Genomic DNA, 18,280 nt, shown 5'->3' with positions numbered 1-18,280 from the left:
GTAGTTATATCGTACCGTCCACATACTACTTCGACACGACCAGCCAATCCTCGGGTAGATAGGATGCCCCTTCGTTGGTTTTGCTCGCGTGAGAGAAAATACTGTTCATTACGATACGAACTCCGCTCCGCATCGTTTACATCGGTAATCGAATACGGGTATGGTACACACCGTCAGACGTGTATCATATGGGCGAGCATAAACCTTAAGGAATTTCTGAAAAATATTACCGAGCGAGCCGCGTCGCGTAATTAACGACCTACATTGATAATAGAACGCCAATCCTTTTTATCGGAGAGGACTCATATAACTATTCTTAATGGACAAGCAAAAGTATCGCTAACGTTTTTATCCCCTGCCGTTGAAAACTCGTTAAAGATAAATCGATACCCAAATGCATTTTGTAGCCGTACGCAGTACGGCGCGACGTTTAAGACGCGGCAAGAACGAAGGAGGCGAGAGGTATAAGAAACGTCGGACGAGAATGAAAGCGCACGTAGGAACGACCGCGTCTGCCGTTACAGAATCAATTGACGTCGCCTCTGTACATTCCGCGTCTACAGCGCTGCAATAATTAATACACGAGGCGGATGCCGTGGCCTCATCCCACGCCGCCCTTCGCCCGGCACAGAGGAGAGCCGAAGAGAGCCAGCCAGCCAGCCGACCGGCCAATCCAAACGGCAAGAGTACCGCTTTAATGAATTACGAGACGTAAGTCAGTAGTTATATCGCGGCGGGTATACTCGGTCTATAATAACGCTATAGGGGCCGCGAAAGACGTGTCCGATACCCGGAGAGAGCGCACGGGCCGCCGGGTTACGAGCGAGACCGAGATTGATTTCGCAATCGGAACCCCAAGAATAGCAGCGCGGCGCTGTAAAATGGGCGGCCCGCGCGTACACGCGCAGTAGCGTACTACCGGTTTTCAAACGTAAATCAAGAATAGCGAAGCGTAATCCCCGCGTAATTTCGCGGCGCGGCCGTATGACGATGTGGGAGATTGTAAACGGGTTTATTAGTTCCGGGCCCGAAACGCCGAAAACCCCCCGTAACTCTGCGCGACGTGCTTTAAATGGTAGTCCCTCGACGATGGCGGGAGCTAACGCGAGATCGAGTAGCGGGGCTTATTAAACGCACTTTACGATTTCATTTAAACGCATGAACGGCCCCTCGGATTTCGCGCTGGTTATTTAGTTTGTCGTGTCCAATTTTGAATTGGATCCGGTACCATTAAGAGATGACACGTCCGAAATTATTCAACGATATTTGAATCGTACAAATAATACGACACTGTGCTCGGGCCTTATTAAACTTCACACGCGAAGATTTATATTTGGAAAATATGAAGTTAAATATAAAATATAGATATTTTACGTGTTGTACAAAAACGGATCGAAATCGAAATCCGAATTCTATTGATTAAAATTTGTTACATTAATTATAAATGTTTGTTACATTGATTTTACAAATGTCTTTAACTCGGACACAAATCATAAAAATAGTAACAAAACAGTAAATATAAAGATAATAATTAAAAAATATTAATTTTGTTGTACATATAAGTGTAATTTAATTAGAATAAATAAATAAAATTGTTAATGAAGCAAGGATTATGAAAGAAGGAATATTGGAAATCTGTCGGAATGCTAGATATAGAATTAAAGTTAAGTAGATACAACGTAATATAGGAGGAAAGATAATCTCTAAATGCCATTCGTCTCTTTACACATAAAGAGGACTGCAATTACGTTCTTACACACCGATAAACTCAGATTCCCAACGGCGCTAACAGAAATATAGGGTGCGTCTAATATATTCGTACGAGAAATTCCAAAGTTAAAATCGGAGGCTCAATCTTTTTTCTAGGAACGAACCGAGTACCGGCACCGCACGAAAGGGCTTAATGAAGACGCGTTTCCGTGAAACTCGAACTACCGACTACAGGGATTATACGAGACGTACTTCTCTGCGCGCCGGTAACTCGAACCCTGCTTCATGAATAGGATTAATAAAACCTTACAGGGGAACCGTTTCCACGGAGATCTTAGGAAATGGTTCGCGGTAACTTTTCATTAATTTACGCCCTTCTCGTAGATTAGGAAAGTAATCCGCGGCCGTAACTTCTCCCAGAATTCCGAAAGTAGCAGCATCCGACAATGTCAAACTTGATGCTGAAGTCGTCAGCTATTGTCCTATAAAAATGCTTCACAAACGTGCTCGAGATACGAGTAATTTTTTTCTTCTGTCAGATACGAGTTTGCCTTAAAATTATTATACATAATGATACAACATGTCTTTCGTATTAATAACTATTGTAATTATTAAAAGTAATTATTAAGATAATGACATTAATAAGCGGATTAGAGCATTATAGTAAGTCTAAAAGTCTTTAAAATTGTTAAAATTCGATTTTTTTAATTATTCTTTCTACGTTGTACTCTGCTGCACTCTACTTAATTCCATATGCGATATCGAACGCGATATGAAATCGGCGATAGCTAACGAGCGAGAATACGTCTATAATACATACGTAATATTCACAATGCGGTATCCCGACTGGCAGTATCCCGTCGCTCTCGCGTTTCAGCCTCCTCTGCAGCGAGGCATTTTTTTTTCTCTTTTGTCGCGTGTGCACTGCATCGTGTCATAGTCCCCAGGGTGTCAAAGGAGATTGGGTTGATGCCAGGACAAGGGTGCGAATGTCGAATCACATCGCTCCGGTCGACGTGTATACCGAGGGACGAAAGGGTAGAGTGTCGCAGGAAGACGAAGAAACCCTCCGCACTCTCCTCGATCACCCTGTTTAGCCCCTCCTCCTCTCCTACGCGACCGGCCATTCTCACGCGATGTGTATTCTGCCTCGAAACCTTCCATGTGTGCCGGCTCCTGCTTTTCCTCTCCCTCATCTCGGGGCTCGCTCATCCTGGCGCGCACCACCGCACTTCCGGTAGGCGTGTAAAATATATCGCGCTTTGTTCCCCGATCCCCCCGCTCTTCTTAGGCGACTCTTTCGCCGGTGACGCTTTCGACCCATCGAAGCACAGAATGAACTGCGGGTAGACCCACTGTGCGAAATTGGAAGCCGTATATCTCTATGTAGATATGGTACGGCCCGTATCCTCATCACAGATTTAGCGCTAAATGAGCCTGTCAAACTGTCGCGTTAATATTACGCACGCTAATCTTATTAAAGAAGTAAATTTCATTACAACATAATATTTTGTGAAATTTGGCGTAAAACTTTCTTTTAAACGAATGCAATAATATCTGTAAGAATAATCAGAGCTAAAATAACTTAAAATAGTTTTTTATGGTCACACAGAAATAAATATATCGATCGTCACTTGCTGTTGCGCGGTGTCTAAATATTGTATAAATTTTTATATTATCATCAGCGATGAAATTTCTTTACGAGAAAATTTATCGGTATGGACGATGAGGATAAAAATTGCCGCGCACGATGCAAAATAAATCTCTGTTTTAAAAGCAAGCGTGAGTACCTCGATGATTATTGAATAAACAAGTTATTGACAGCTGACGCGACGGTTTTTTCGACCGGTAGAACGCGCGTTTTCCAACGGCAATCCGTAATCATATTCAGCAGCCGGCGTAGAACGCGCCCGCATATGTAATAGGTATGTAAGCGCTTACTTCCCGACGACTCTCAGAAATCGCAAGAAACCGCTCTAGGAGATTTACACACGCGGCTCCTCTCTCCTCTCTTTCCTGCCTTTCCTGCCACGATGACGGGCGAGTCATTACTCAGCAGAAGGAAGGACAATGTGTACCCGAGCAAGAAATTGTTTTCACGCACCGAGTCTCCGCCACGCCGCGCGCCGGGGACTTTCAATCGGCAGACGGGAAACATCGTCGATGATTTTTGTCTCGCACTCGTTAGCGACACGCGTGCATTAATTAATCGCGAACAACGCCCTGCCCCCCCCCCGTTCGTCTCACCTCACGCTTTTTCAACCCGCTCGTTTCTTCCTCGTACGTTCGCAATCTCATCAACGTATCGCGGTCTGTCGCGCGATACATTTTTTCATATTCGTCCCTCCTCTCGCGTGCGTATAAAATGTATAACGAGCCGACGAGAACGCGAGGGTGACGATGACGACGACGATGCGTGCACATACGCACGTGAATATACACGGTGTGTCGTAAAGAAACATCAGAATCAACCGTAATTTTCGCAAAATCTATTTAGAATAAAATTATCTTGTTTTCTAATGTCCCTCGCATATTTTCGAGTTTTATATTTATCGTGTATAAGAATTAATATTATTCAATAGAATAAAATAGTTTGCGAAACATTAAAACATGCAATAGAAAATATGAAAATTTAAAAGTATAAATGTTAAGCGAACATCTGTTTATTAATAAATACCGTAAATTACATTGTTAATATAATAAGAAATTGAAAAATCATCTGTGCTTGCAAAGTTATTTAAATTTTTTTTATCTTTGACATTTTTTAATTAAAGTATTTAAATACTAAGTCACCAAGGCAACAAACTATAAATATCGAAGATTTTAAAAAAGATGACTTAAGAAATTTTCGTCAAGATATATCATCATTGAAAGTTAGAGAGCCTTGCTACCGACTTCTTTTTTCTACGATACACTCTATGCGTGCAAGTACATACGCGCGATATGTATACGCACATATGTGTACATACTTACGGGGGAAAGGTAAGAACGTCGGAGGGGAACACCATGGTGCTCTCTCGAGTCTCTAAGAAGACGCGGGCCAATGATTGGTCGACAGCACCCTTCGCACGCCCACATACGTATGCATTACGCGATGTGAAGGGGTTACTGTACTTACGGGGAACACATGCATCCCCACGAGAGTGAGGGGCTGGAAAGTCATTCAGCTCCCCTTTCCTCCTCTCTCTTGTTTATCCCGATCATTAAGATGGCCGCCGTCACGACGAACTCTCATTGGCCCAGAGCTCCCTTAGAACTCTCCCTTTTCCCTTTCGCGTTCTCTCCTTCTCTTTTTCTCTTTTCACATCTGACGCACTCATTGTTGACGCCATATATATATATCCACTTTCTCGAGAAGTCTTCCTTTTTGTGAAACAAAATTTTAATCTGCACTTGCCAACAATAAAAAATTTTCCATCCTCTCATTTCTTAGACTAAAAATTTTTAAAAATAATTTTTATTAAAATAAATATAAAATCGTTAATTTTTAAAAATTATATATAATCTTTTTCATTATTATATGTGATATCTCTTGCGCTTTTAATTACGTGACTTTTATCTTCTATATCTTTATTCTTAAAGAAAATTATTTGTAGATTCTTCTCGAGCCTATAAAGTCAATTTTTTTCCGACTTGCCGATCTTGCTAGTCCTATTACTGTAACCGTCACATGGAGATTACGTTTATTAAGATCGAATTTCTTCCTTGATGCCTCTGATTTCCGTACCGAACATGAATTCCTAAACTCCTTGCCTGTTCAGGGCCACATTTCGAAATCTGTATCAAGCACGACGAGGCGCCCGCCGGTGTTGCCTTTATTTGCTCATTTCCCTGCAGCGGCGTTGGCGGCGGCGGCAACAGCAGTGTCGTCTTCGGTAGCAGATGAAAGAGGAAGAGGCGCAGGGAGGATAGAGGAGAGGTGATGGACTGTCACTGGTGGTAATACATCGTCGCCTTCGCTTGGCCTCTTATAAACGGACGGGCACAGGAGAGACACGAAGGACGAGTTCACGCAAACACGTGTTACGAACAACAGGTCCGTACGTCCGTACATCCTCTCTATCTCCTCGTCCACCTCGTTTCCTCCTGCTCGTTTCCACTCAGTTTCTCCTTCGGTGATGCTGAGACGCAGCATCCGTCTGGAAGGACTGGCAGGTAGCTCGTTCGTTCCGTTCTGCTCGGTTCTCCACTTCGAATCGTACGAGAAAGAGAAAGGAGCGAGAAAGAGGAATAGAGAGAGGGGAACAGCCGCGGGGCCCTCGGCGGACTACAAACGAGCCGTATTCGCCAAATCCAGCTAACTCGAATCGAAGGAATCCGTCTGCCGGCAAAACTCTCTTTCTCCGTCCTCCTCTTTTACTCCTAGTCTGTTTCGCGTCGAGAGCGCCCGTTTCCTCCGCAGTTTCGTTCGTCGTTTTCACCACCACCACCACCCACTAAACATCTCGGCGGGTATCCGTCTAGGAACTCGACGAAAAATTAGCGAGGGAGAAAGAAGGGCGTCCACGCTGCCGTGAAATTCCTTCGTCGATTCTGTGGGGACGTATACACACACGCAAAGGAGCGCGAAGAAATAAGCGGCTCCTACAGAACATGAGGCAATTTTTTAGCACTCTCTGACACGCAGAAACGGATGCCCTGGACGACCGAGTATTTTTACACCTTTGATACAACCGCACGAAAAATGAATATTAGAACTAAGAAGTAAAATTTATGTCTCTTTTCGATACGAAGAGAGAAATGCAATTTTTTATTATGCCTAATTATGAAAATTATTCCGTTTACAAGCTGAGCTATTCTGGTCTATTGAAATAACGGAAAAAAGATAAAATATTGTCGAAGACGTCACATGTAAATGACAGCCGCCTTCCGAGTGTATCCGAGTTTATTTAGTTATGAATTTCAAACGGGGAACGGTCTAAGGCGTACCTCTATCCGTAATAAATGGTGGAACGAACGAGGCTGAGGAAAAAAGGTCGGCTAAGAAGTAGGTTAATCCTAATAGAAGGAATTCGTCATCTCTCGCGCATCTCTCTGCCGTGTTTCACTCTCCTCTTCTTTTCTACTCGAGGTCACGCCGTTCTGTCTAACGATGCGATTACAAAGTAGTCGAGAAATAATGAGCATCCTTCTATTTCAACCTGTAATAAATTCATATTTGGAATTAATTAACGGGTGATTTAATTATGGTCATTTTTTAATTTCTAATCGACGACCTGACGACCGTTAATCCTAATAACCCGGGACCGAGATGAAATATACGGAATATTTCGCCGAGAGACCGCAACCCCGAGAGTTGATCCGTTCTACAAGTCCTACGTTAACTTCTCGCCTGCAATTAAAACGCCTCCGCCGAAACGATAGTTTTTAGAATGGCATAATGTAGACATATTTCACGTCGCACCGCGACATATTAACTCTTAACAGACTCGTGTGCCGAGTGTTGACATGCTTATCGCGTAATTTATCGCCTCATTACGTATTCGGATACGTAGGAAAAAGAAACCGTAATTATATCATTCAAATCGTGAAATACGCAAGCGTAATTTTGACAGGGCGGCATTTGCATTAATTGAATTAATGACTAACCGCTTGGATGTGGAACGCTGGAGATCGCAACCTATTCATACCTATTCATAAATCGGCGAACATTCGCATAGATGCAGAGAATTCATGTTGACTGTAATTCCCCTGTCAATGAAATACTTGTGATTCATTCTTCGTAGTAGTAGTGCTAATATATCATCTAAGTATATTACAATACCGTTAATGATACTCATTTCATGCGCACCGCGGGCTCAAACGTAGTCAAGACCCATAAACTAAGCAGAGACAAAACCCGTGTAATTTATCGCGACAGTACACTGGCACCTAATTCGCAACACCTTCGTCCGTGGCAGGACTAACGAGAAGATTTACGTTTAAAGTGCCGTCCCGCGAAAATGTACCGGTCGACTGCAAATTATATCGATCTGAAATATCGCGTGTGTGCAAAAGACACCGCGGAATTATTATTCGTCGATGAAGCGAGCGCCGCCAGATAGAGAGAGAGACCGCAGATAATTAAAATCAATAGGACCTATTCTCTCGACTATCTTGTCACTTCAATGATTTCTAATCGGCCCGTAGCAACGTCGAAGCAGAGGCTTCCGATGAAGTGGCGCGCGATGGCGATAAAGAACCTTCCCTCGTGTTCCACTCCCCCTTTCGTGCCACGAAGCCGTCTGCCATCCGCCCGTTTGCCCAATAAATCCATAATTTATCGCGCGAGCTACGAAACTCGCTAATAAATCCCTATAGAGAAGGCGGCCCTCCAACGCGCCACGAGAGAAAGTCCCGACGTCCATTGAAGCATTGAACTTCGGGCGAAGAAAATGAGTTACAGGCTACATTCGTCGGTATACGATTGTGTTCGAACATGCTTCGAGTGCACGAGACGTACACACGAAATGTAAACGTGATTCGATTTAAGGAGATAATCGCGTGTCTGTTTTATTCTTCGAAGTTGCTGTAAAGACCGTCTCATAACCGTAAGACAGAAGTAATCGTCATATCATATCATAAAAATTAATACATCTCGATTCCTAAACTTTGAACTCGTTGAATTGATTCGAGTGAGCGCAAATAAAGGACAAAGATTCTAAATCCCCTCGTGAGAACATAATAGGAAAATAGACGCACGATGTCAGCGATAATCGTACAGTATCACCGAATGCTGATATATGATCTTATAATTCTCGTTTATCAACTATAGACAGCTGGAATAAAACACGGATAACGTTAGATATGCAACATCCCTCAGTTTAATATCACGAGAATATGACGGGCTTATCGGAACGAGGCGAGCGTGTGTATTTCACAGCGTGTCTCTTTCTCTCTCGTTAATTTTCCTTCTTATTAAAAGATAGTTTTAAAAAAGAAATATAAATTAATAACTTCGTTTTTTTGTTTATTAAGTTATTAAATTCTTCTTGAAAGTTTTTATCTGATTTTTGTACGATAAAATTAGAAGGCTGTTCTTCATTATTGGTCCAATTCAGGTCGATTAGAACTGTAACAGCGGCACCCAATTTAAAATCGACGCTTATCTTTTATTCTCGAGTCATGAAGAAAGTACGAGAAATTTTTTGCGTTTCTCCATGGATTCCCTGAGAATCGTTCATCTAGAAACAAAACAATTTCAAGATCATTCGCATAATCATCGCATAGCTCACTGCAATGAGGAAAGAAAGTAGCGCAAGTTCTTGCATTTTCCCGCGAGTATCCGTCGATGCGGATCGCCGCAAATCGATTCCTGTCTCCAAACTCTGTACTTTCATCGTCGATAGCGAACTCTCACTCTCCTCACATTCTGCCGTCGCTTTCCGTTCGCACAACCGTGTACCGTTACATTTTACTGCAACGAGAGCTAGCGTCAAATTAAATTTATCATCGGCCGATCGGCGCCGCGAAAGTCATATATGCCAAACAGAGAGATACACACTCGAAATAATTACTGAATGAGCGAGATTGCAACGCGGAGGTTATTACCCTTGCTTGCAAAAAAATATCATCCTTTATTCGCAATGTTATATCTCTGAGGAAAGCGCATGTGGCTGCAGATAGAGTTAACTGTAAGTTATAATGGCGTTCGGAACTCACGTTTAATGAAGAGAAATACAAGAAACCTGGATCTACAAGAGTGAATTACACATGTATTTGTTGGTTAAATTAATATAACGCTAGAAAGTACCTGGGCAAATTATCTTTAGATTAGAGCGAGTAATTGTCACGCGGACATTAAATTACAATTTCACATAAATAGTCGCATACGCATTCGTCGAAGCGCGGGTCCTCGGTACAATCAGATTTGAGAGATTTGGGCAAGTGAGGAAATTATCTCGCAATTATCTCTATTGTACCGTGACGGAAGAAGAAATTTAATATATCTCAAATTGCTCTTAATTCGAAGCAATTCTTCCCATAGCAAGGGGAAGGAAACTGCCGAGCTCTCTATCGCGCACTTAACGCATCCGCGCTGAGACAGGAAGCATGACAAACGAGAAACGCCGGAACGGCGATTTCCATCTGGAATGTGGCCGTTCGTGCATCCTGACTTTATACCGTCGGGACCGTTTGAAACGAGGAACCTGCCATTTGTGTTATTACTGTGCGCCGCGCGATATATCCCAGACAAGAAAGAACGAACACTGCGTGTGGGTCGTTAGATATGCGTGCTGCAGGTCGTGTTTAATAGTCGCGCCGTAAAATTAGTAAACGACTAGAGAGAACGGATAGAGCGCGTTATAGGGGTGAAGGGGGACGAGGAGGGGGTAGTGACACGGAATTCCTGAAAGGGAGCCACCGAAAAATGCCGCTCCGCTTCTTCGGCCCGAGACGCAACAACGGCCCGTTAATTCCGTCTCATTACCATCTGGCGAATCGACAGAAAATTCGCGGTTCCGCCCCGGTGCGTATTATAATTTGAATCCGACGCGACGGTACACATACGGCCCCCCAAAATCGGGCGAAACGCCACGTTTTTTAAATGCACCTGCGAGCAACGGAAACGAAACCGAAAGCGAGCGGTCGTGCCGAACGTGCAGTTATACTTTTCGATCTCTTAGGAAATAATAGAGAGTTACTCGACGGAGTGCCGTTAATCTCGATCTTTAAACGGGAACGGAACGACGGTCTCGGCCGCGTCGAGGCATATCGCGCCAGGTTGAAAAAAACGCTAGGAGAGCGCGAGGAGGAGCCCCGGTAGCCCGTCGGGGTACCCGGGGGCGCTCGTACCGATAGCCAGCGATTTCCAGTCGTCAAAATATACGTCTATGCCGTTTTCGTCCGCCGGTGGTATCTCATTCGAGACATCGATATCGCCGTTGCGCGGGGCCGATACCTGTTGCTGTGCCGATGCAACAGTAACCCTTCAGCCGGGCTTGTGTCCCCCTCCCTCCGGCCCTTGGTTTCCTTTCCGTCCTTTTTTCCGCTCGCTGTTGCGTGCCCGCGGGCCCACGTGATTAGGTCCAAGATTAGAGCGTACCACGCCAATAGTCGTCTCTTTCTTTATTTCTTTCGCATTTGCTTTGTCCGTTTGTTATTTCGTCGTGGCGAAACGGTCGCGGCTCAGGATAAACGGGGACTCACGGATTTCGAATGTCTATTACGAGTAGAGAGGGAGAGGCTAGCCACCGAAAGAGAGGATTCATTCTCTCGAGCGGTCCGTGAGAATCGGTTCGGCGTGCTTGCGTTTTCGGATCGCGGCGAGTGAGCGGGAGAGCGCTCGTTCCCCTTCGGAAATTATTCTCTGAGGGGGGAGTCGTTAGACGCTAGGCAATTCTTTTCGAATTTCTAATAACACGGGCCTACCGCTGGACACCGGCCAGTGGTAGCGGTGGAAACGATCGCTTAACGGTATTCGCGAAAGCGGTGCCACTGGATTTATTCTCGGGGAGACGAGAGAGAGAGAGAGAGAGAGAGAGAGATACAGAAAGAAAGAACTCGGGACACAAATAACCACGAATGATTTGTAAGAGTGCTGTCGTTTGATGAAAGAAATATGTAATTATGTTCACGTAGTTTCATACAAATTACAGGTTGCGCGGAAAACCATTTTACATTTTTGTTTCTATTTTTATAGAGTTTTCGTTTAATTTCTGACATATAATTATATGTCAGCAATATATATAAATTTATGTTCGCTATTTTATAATATTACTCTTTACGTAAGTTGCCATATAATATAAAATGTTGAAAAAATTTCTCTTTCACCGGTGACATAAAAAATATTGGCATGTTATATTAGGAATAATAACATTTTTAAACATTTTGAAATGATCAAAAGAGGTCGATTTGTAAGTCTTAGAATAATTTAACATACAACTTTCTTACATCTTTTTAATATATAAAAATATACCTACTTGACTACGTAAGTAGTTTTACTGCCAAGAAAAAGTTTTCTTTGCAAATGCTTCAGAGTCTTGTTAAAAGTTAATAATTTTCTCTTTGATGTCTTAATATAGAATTACTCTTTAAAAAATGAACCAGAAACTAGTAAAAGCTGAAAAATTCTATATATTTTTAAATATACGTGCATATATCTGGATATCAAGATACATAACAGGATAGGTGACTGGAGGGATTATGATGTTAAGTGTCCGCGAGCTAAGATCGTACGTTACCGTGTAACGTCGCGCCATCCGTCTATTTGTCAATGTGCGCGTCTCTGCATGCCCACGCATTCTTTACTTCTTTGCTATTTTCTCCATTTGCATAACTCCGCGAGCCTGCCAAGGATCGCAGATTCCGGTTCCGGTGGCATACGGTCGTATGGGGAGGAGAAAAAGAATTAAGGGCAAGAACCTATCATATACTGAGCACTCACTTATTCTTTAATATGATTGGTCCTTGCTCTTAGTTCCTCATCTCCTCTCTATGCGATCATATGCTACCGGGACCGAAATATGCGATCCTTGGAGCCTGCAGCATTCTGTCGCCGACCGCACCGCAGTTTTGTGCGCGCCGCTCGAAGCGGAGGGGATCGTGACCCGCTGTAATACTTTTACTAATCTCGTTGACCGTATCGACGGACGAAATTCGCTTTATATTGTTCGTTAATGAGATTCTAAATGGCCGAAAACTCACTTCCGCAAATTTATTGAGGCGTGATTTGCCCAATGTAACGTTCAGATAAACGGGAACGATTAGAACGCATGGAGATCGTCCCGAGAACGTAAAATGTAAAGTCGCAATTGTATCCCCCGCGGCGGTGAATGCCGCTATTAACGTCTCTTTCTCTCCCGTTTTCTCTTCCCGCATATATACCTTTTTACCATCCCTTTTACGAGCCACCCGATTGGTTTAAACGACTTACGCACGCGGCGGTGCAACGACAAAAAAAAAGTCGCGGTCATCCCCGCGCGTTTGTTTGTTGTACGCAACATTTTCGGCCGTCGAAATCGCCCCTTCGAGATCCACTTAGCCGGCCATAATGATCGAAAATCGCTACTTACGTGCACGAGGAAACCGATACCCGAATCATCCCCGTCGTCCACTGCCGGCAATAAATCGGTAGAGGGAGGCCTGAAATTTTATTACCAGTTCTTTTTCCGACAATAATTGCGTCGACCTTGTTTGCCAATATTCATGTGTACGTACTTACGCCTTAATGTTCGACCTCATAGCGGACGTCCAGCCAATCGCGAGAGCATGGAATTTGATATTTTTTTGCGACGTTTATCTTGCAAAAGGAACGACGCGAGAAGAAGCTTCTGCGGAACAATAATGCGGAACGAACGAGGTTGACCCCGATTCCTGCCTTGTCGCGTCGCTTCGTTAAGCTGGCATACTGTAATGAGTGAATATCGAAATTAAATGAATATCAACATCAGAACGTTTTAATTAATTTCACGGGAAGGATTACATTACTTTGCGATATCTATACTTAATTTTATACGCGGGGAGAAATCTTTTGAAAGATAAAACACACATTAACTGCAATAAATTACTGCAAATATTTATAATTAGTGCTGCAATAATTAATAAAGAAACCAATGTTGGCAAAATTCCGCTTTTTTTTAAATAATGTCCATGTCAATGGTAAAAACTGGTATTTTCCGGAAAAAACTGGCAAAAACTGATCTCGTCTATAAAAACGATACAATTACAATAAATAGAAAATCTTTTTATTCATATTTTAATTTACAAGTATTTTAGATATATCCTTACATTCTTAACTATGTATATAATATACATAATACTCCCGTACGCAATATCTGCGAGAAAAAAGACGATATATAAAAAAGAGATATGTACTAACTAAATTCTAAATTTTACATTAATTTTTTGTTTAATAAGAAAACATCATATATATATAAAAGTAGGTAATATATTAAAGTAGTAATATATTTAAAAAATAAACATAACAGCAAAAATTAAAATTTTTTACGAGTACAAATCTGGTTGATTTACTATTTAATAATTTGTAACACAATGGTACAAAATTGTTTAAACCCCCCCCCCCCCCAAGAAAATGCGCGGAATTATGCAGCAGAATTATCGCCTGACTTTTTATAATTATAACTTTTCAAGCAGAAGCTGAAGCTTTTCCAAAATCTCTTTTTTTTTTTTAAACTAAAAATCTAAATGTCAGAACGTGATGGAAAACATTACAAAAAAATAATTTTCCTGCTAAATTCGTTAATTATGCATTTGCATAATTATTCAGCAAGTTCAGCATCAATTGAAGGAGTATTTTCTAATTTAAGTTTTATCCAAAATAAAATCCGCAATAAATTAGGAATAGAAGTAACAAATAAATTAGCTTTTTGTTACAAATTATTATGTGGTAAATCTGAACCAGATTTGTGATTAAAAAATTTTAATTTTTAATATTGTTTATTTTTCTATTATATTACTATCACCTACTTTTATTATATAATGTTTTCTTCTTAAATAAAAAAATATAAAATTTAGAATTTAGTTAATACATATGTATCTCTCTTTTTTTTTTTAATTATTTTTCATATATTAATTTGAAACTTAAAAAAAGACTTCGTTTCGTTTCTTTAAAACAGTGAGTATTTGTTATGTATTAATATATAATATTATATATAATGAAAAATTATATGTATATATATTTTAATGTTACATACAAGTTATTTTAATTTTTGCCAGTTTTTTTGCCACATAGATATAAATATAATAATAATATTTATATCTATGTCCAAATATATGGTGTATTTTTACATTTTTAATATATTTTTTATTTTAGAAGATCGAGAAGAAAATAGGAGAGCATTTAAAAGATGATGCTGTCCTAACTTATTATAAAAATAATGGCATTTAAATAGAGAGGCAAGAGAAATATCTGTTAAAATATTGGCAATTTATATGATAAAAATAAATATCAAATAAGTTTACTATATAATGACACACACATAACATATACATATTTTATATTACAAATATATTTTTAAATACAATTTTTTAATGTTGCAAATATCTTTCATTTCTTTTTGTAGCTCTACTTTTGACAAGTTTCAAATCGTATCTAAGAAAATATGCGAATTATTTTCAACTGAGACTGAGATAAAATTCCTTTATTTAGTTTTAAAATGTATTAGTTTTAAAATAATTAACATTAATACAAGTAATGAAATGTTTATTTTCAAAAATATATTATAAACTACATATGAGTATGAGCCTTTTGCAAATAGTCCAAATAAAAAATATATAGGAGGAAAATCAGTTGATAAAGTGAAAAACCTGAAATCTATATTAAGGTTTGGTGCACAAAAATTAAAGAAAGCAATGCTTTTGGTTAAAAAAAGCAATATATCATAATTGTAATCTGGATATAAAATTAGATTAATACAAAAAAAGAATATTAAATTTTAAAATAATAAAATACATAAATATTATAATTTACTATTAAATTTAACAAAGGAAAATTATTATATTTTAAATAATACTTTTTGAAAAATGTCAAACAATTTGTTTCTTAAAAAAGAAAAGTTAGATTCTTTAATTAGATATTCAAAGTATATCTCAAATTTTGAGATATACTTTGAGATATACCACCTATAGTAGACAAAGTGCTTCTATGAACGAGAGCAATTTATAAGACATATTGAGCAATGTTAAGTTGATACAATAAGAAAACGGTAAAATTTTGTAAAACAACAGAATTATGGAAGCAACTCACTTACCAAGAAGTATTTTAAAAGCGGTAGCAACATTTCCTCTCATATATGTCCCATATGTGTTGCAAATTGTCATGCCATAAAACACTTCTAATAAAGCCCATGATTTGTGATAAATCCTCGTTAGTGCTGCAAATAAAAATATTATATTATATACTATACAATTCTTTACTAGATATACTGGAAATGATATATTCATAAAATAACAATATGTCTCGTAGAAGAAAACTATGTAACAGTTCTTAAGTTACAATAAAGAAATAAAAATTTTTGCTTTTCATATGCTTTTAATTAAGAAAACTTTCATGTTTTCTAAATATCCATTTATGATATATTGTTTAATACACACTTCAAATATTATTATATACTTTACTTCATAAAAGAAAAATTTAACTTACAGGATAGAATGTTCTAATATGCCATTTTCGATAAACACTGCTGTCTTTCTAATAGAATTTCTATATCTGCAAAGCTCTTCGTCATCAATGTTACTTATATTTGTTGTTTTTGTCTGATCTTGTCTATACTCAACAGCGCTGAAATAATATCATTTAATATTTAAATATTGAAATAAGAAGTTGAAATATTTAAAGAATAAGGCTTATTCTACAATAGCAGTAATTGTAAAAAATGCGCAGTAAACAAATTCTATTCTCATAATTCAAGTATAATTAATTGTGAATTATACTTGAATTGTAAATTAAATCATTTGTTTACTTTTTCTTACTACTACTATGGCCATTGTAGATGAAACCTTTTAAGGGAATACTAGTAAGCCTATTCTGTAACTCTTAACAGAGTTCAGTATCGTTATACTGTTATTGCGCAGTTTTTTTGTCATATAATACGTACGCAACAATATAACAATATTGACACTGTCGTTAAAAGTTACAGAATAGACTTACTGAGTGGGAGTCAAATTTGATCAGTTTTTCAAATTTATAAAAGAAATACATATGAAATTTTGTTAAAGCTGTGCACTAATGATTCTACATTATTAACCTGATCAAGTGTGACCATCATTCCAGCATCTTAAAATATTAAAAATATAAGATATCAACACATTAAAAAAAATATCTAAAAATTTGAAAAAGAAACTGAAAAATGGGAAGAACAAAATTTTAAAATAAATTAAAGAACTTATCACTTGAAATTTTGGTTAAGAGAGATATTGGACGACGATGACGCCACGTACTGATTAATTCCGCGAATATAATAATTAAATTTACTCACCAGCCGATGAATCGATGACGTTTTCTTCGCTGCATTCGCACACACCGTACACACGCGATCGACACGATTGAAAATCCTAACGACGCAAGAGACACGACACCACTTTGCGCGCCGATTAATGCACGTCGACTCGGTTCGGCATTCCCGACGATGCCTTTCACAGGGAAATTCGCTCTCGACCGACGAGAGGACGCGAGGAACGCGACGAGATCGAGCGGGAACCGTGATACAACGCGACATGGGCGATCTTTCTTGTACATGAACTGCGTCACTTCACGATACGACACGACGACGAAAAACTCAAGAGATTTTCGCGCCAATTTCCCACAGACGGGAGGGAAGAGAGGCGCGAGGGACGCGATCACTGTGTATATCAACTCGGTTCGACATCCCGGCGATGCCTTCCGCGGGGAAACTCGCTCTCCATCGACGAGAGGACACGAGAGGACGCGAGGAACGCGACGAGATCTTATTTCGCGGCACAAAAAAAATAAAACAATGGCGGCGACGCGACATTCTTCGTTGCGTACGCTCGACACCGGGCGTCCCGCGACAACACTCCCGGCAACGAATCACGACACATCCCGATGGCGTTTGCGAGCGATCCACGGTGATCGCAAACTCGCAAATCGCCAAGAAACAAGTGATGCGGAAGGATAACTGTGTCGAACGGAGGTGGGCCGCGACACGACGCGCAGCGCGGGAGAAGGTCAAGTACAGACTGAAGTACGATCGTCGTGTACTACGTCACAACATGGCCGTCACCTTGTACATGACTCGACAAAAATTCACGCGATTTTCGCGCTAATTTTCCACAGACGGGAGGGGAGAGGAACGCGACCACTTTACCCGCCGATTAATGTTGTCGACTCGGTTCCACGTTCCCGGCGATGCCTTCCACGGGGAAGTTCGCTCGCGGCCGACGAGAACCGCGACGAGATCGAGCGGAGACGGGAACGGGCGGCGACACTCGTTGCGTACCGCGTACGCCGGACACCGGACATCCCGCGACTCCCGGACACTCCCGTCGATCCCGAACTCGCGTGTCGTCGAGAATAGCCCGACGAAGGACGAATCGGGACACTTATACCGATGGCGTTCGCGAGCGATCCACGGTGATCACGAACTCGCCAAGGAACGCCCGATGCGGAAGTATAACTGCGTATCGAACGGAACCGGAAGCGGAAACGGATCGCGACTCGACGCGAGCGCGGCCGACCACTGATGACTACACGTCGAGCGTCTCTGACTAAAGAACCTGAAGTTGATAAAGTAATAAGATGTCGCTCATGATTTTCCAAGATTAATCATGAAACAAATATGCGTTTTAAGGGCCATCACCTACACTTTCCGTCTCAGATAGCACAAAATATTTATAAAATATAATTTAATTAATAAAATAAAATTTATAAGAGGGAAAAATATTTATGACAAATATTTATAAAAATATTTAAAATGAAAATTTATATCATTATTTAAAAATACATTCCATATATTGTTGATAATAATTTTTGCATCATTTCTAAATGGTTTATGAAAAATAATTATATAATATTTAAAAAATATTTTTTTTTAATAAATTTGTAAAATATTTATGAATATTTATGATAAATTTTCTGTGCTATCTGTGGTAAGACGTAACAGTAAAATTT

General features: G+C 40.1%; 1 protein-coding gene across 7 annotated transcripts in view; it reads right to left on the bottom strand.

Annotated features, from left to right (window-relative positions):
- The window catches only part of LOC105830822, a 232,470-nt gene extending 214,443 nt beyond the window's left edge, over nt 1-18,027 (bottom strand). The window contains exons 1-4 of one of the 7 annotated variants that reach the window (XR_004964778.1): nt 15,402-18,017; nt 12,850-13,039; nt 12,705-12,774; nt 6,640-6,851 (exon numbers count right to left, since the gene is read on the bottom strand). Coding sequence is in view for 1 of the 7 variants with exons in the window: in XM_028193705.2 (XP_028049506.1) it covers nt 15,413-15,524; nt 15,794-15,931; nt 16,629-16,888 (510 nt within the window). In the remaining 6 variants the exon portion in view is untranslated. Of the gene's footprint in view, nt 1-6,639; nt 6,852-11,451; nt 13,040-15,401 lie in introns of those variants that run through there. The other 6 variants (XR_004964777.1, XM_028193705.2, XR_004964774.1 and 3 more) reach the window with 6 other exon arrangements.
- Nucleotides 18,028-18,280: the final 253 nt, after the last annotated feature.

The sequence above is a fragment of the Monomorium pharaonis genome, chromosome 10, assembly GCF_013373865.1.
Source record: "Monomorium pharaonis isolate MP-MQ-018 chromosome 10, ASM1337386v2, whole genome shotgun sequence".
NCBI classification, from domain to species: Eukaryota; Metazoa; Arthropoda; class Insecta; order Hymenoptera; family Formicidae; genus Monomorium; species Monomorium pharaonis.
This window is presented reverse-complemented; position numbering and strand designations above follow the sequence as displayed.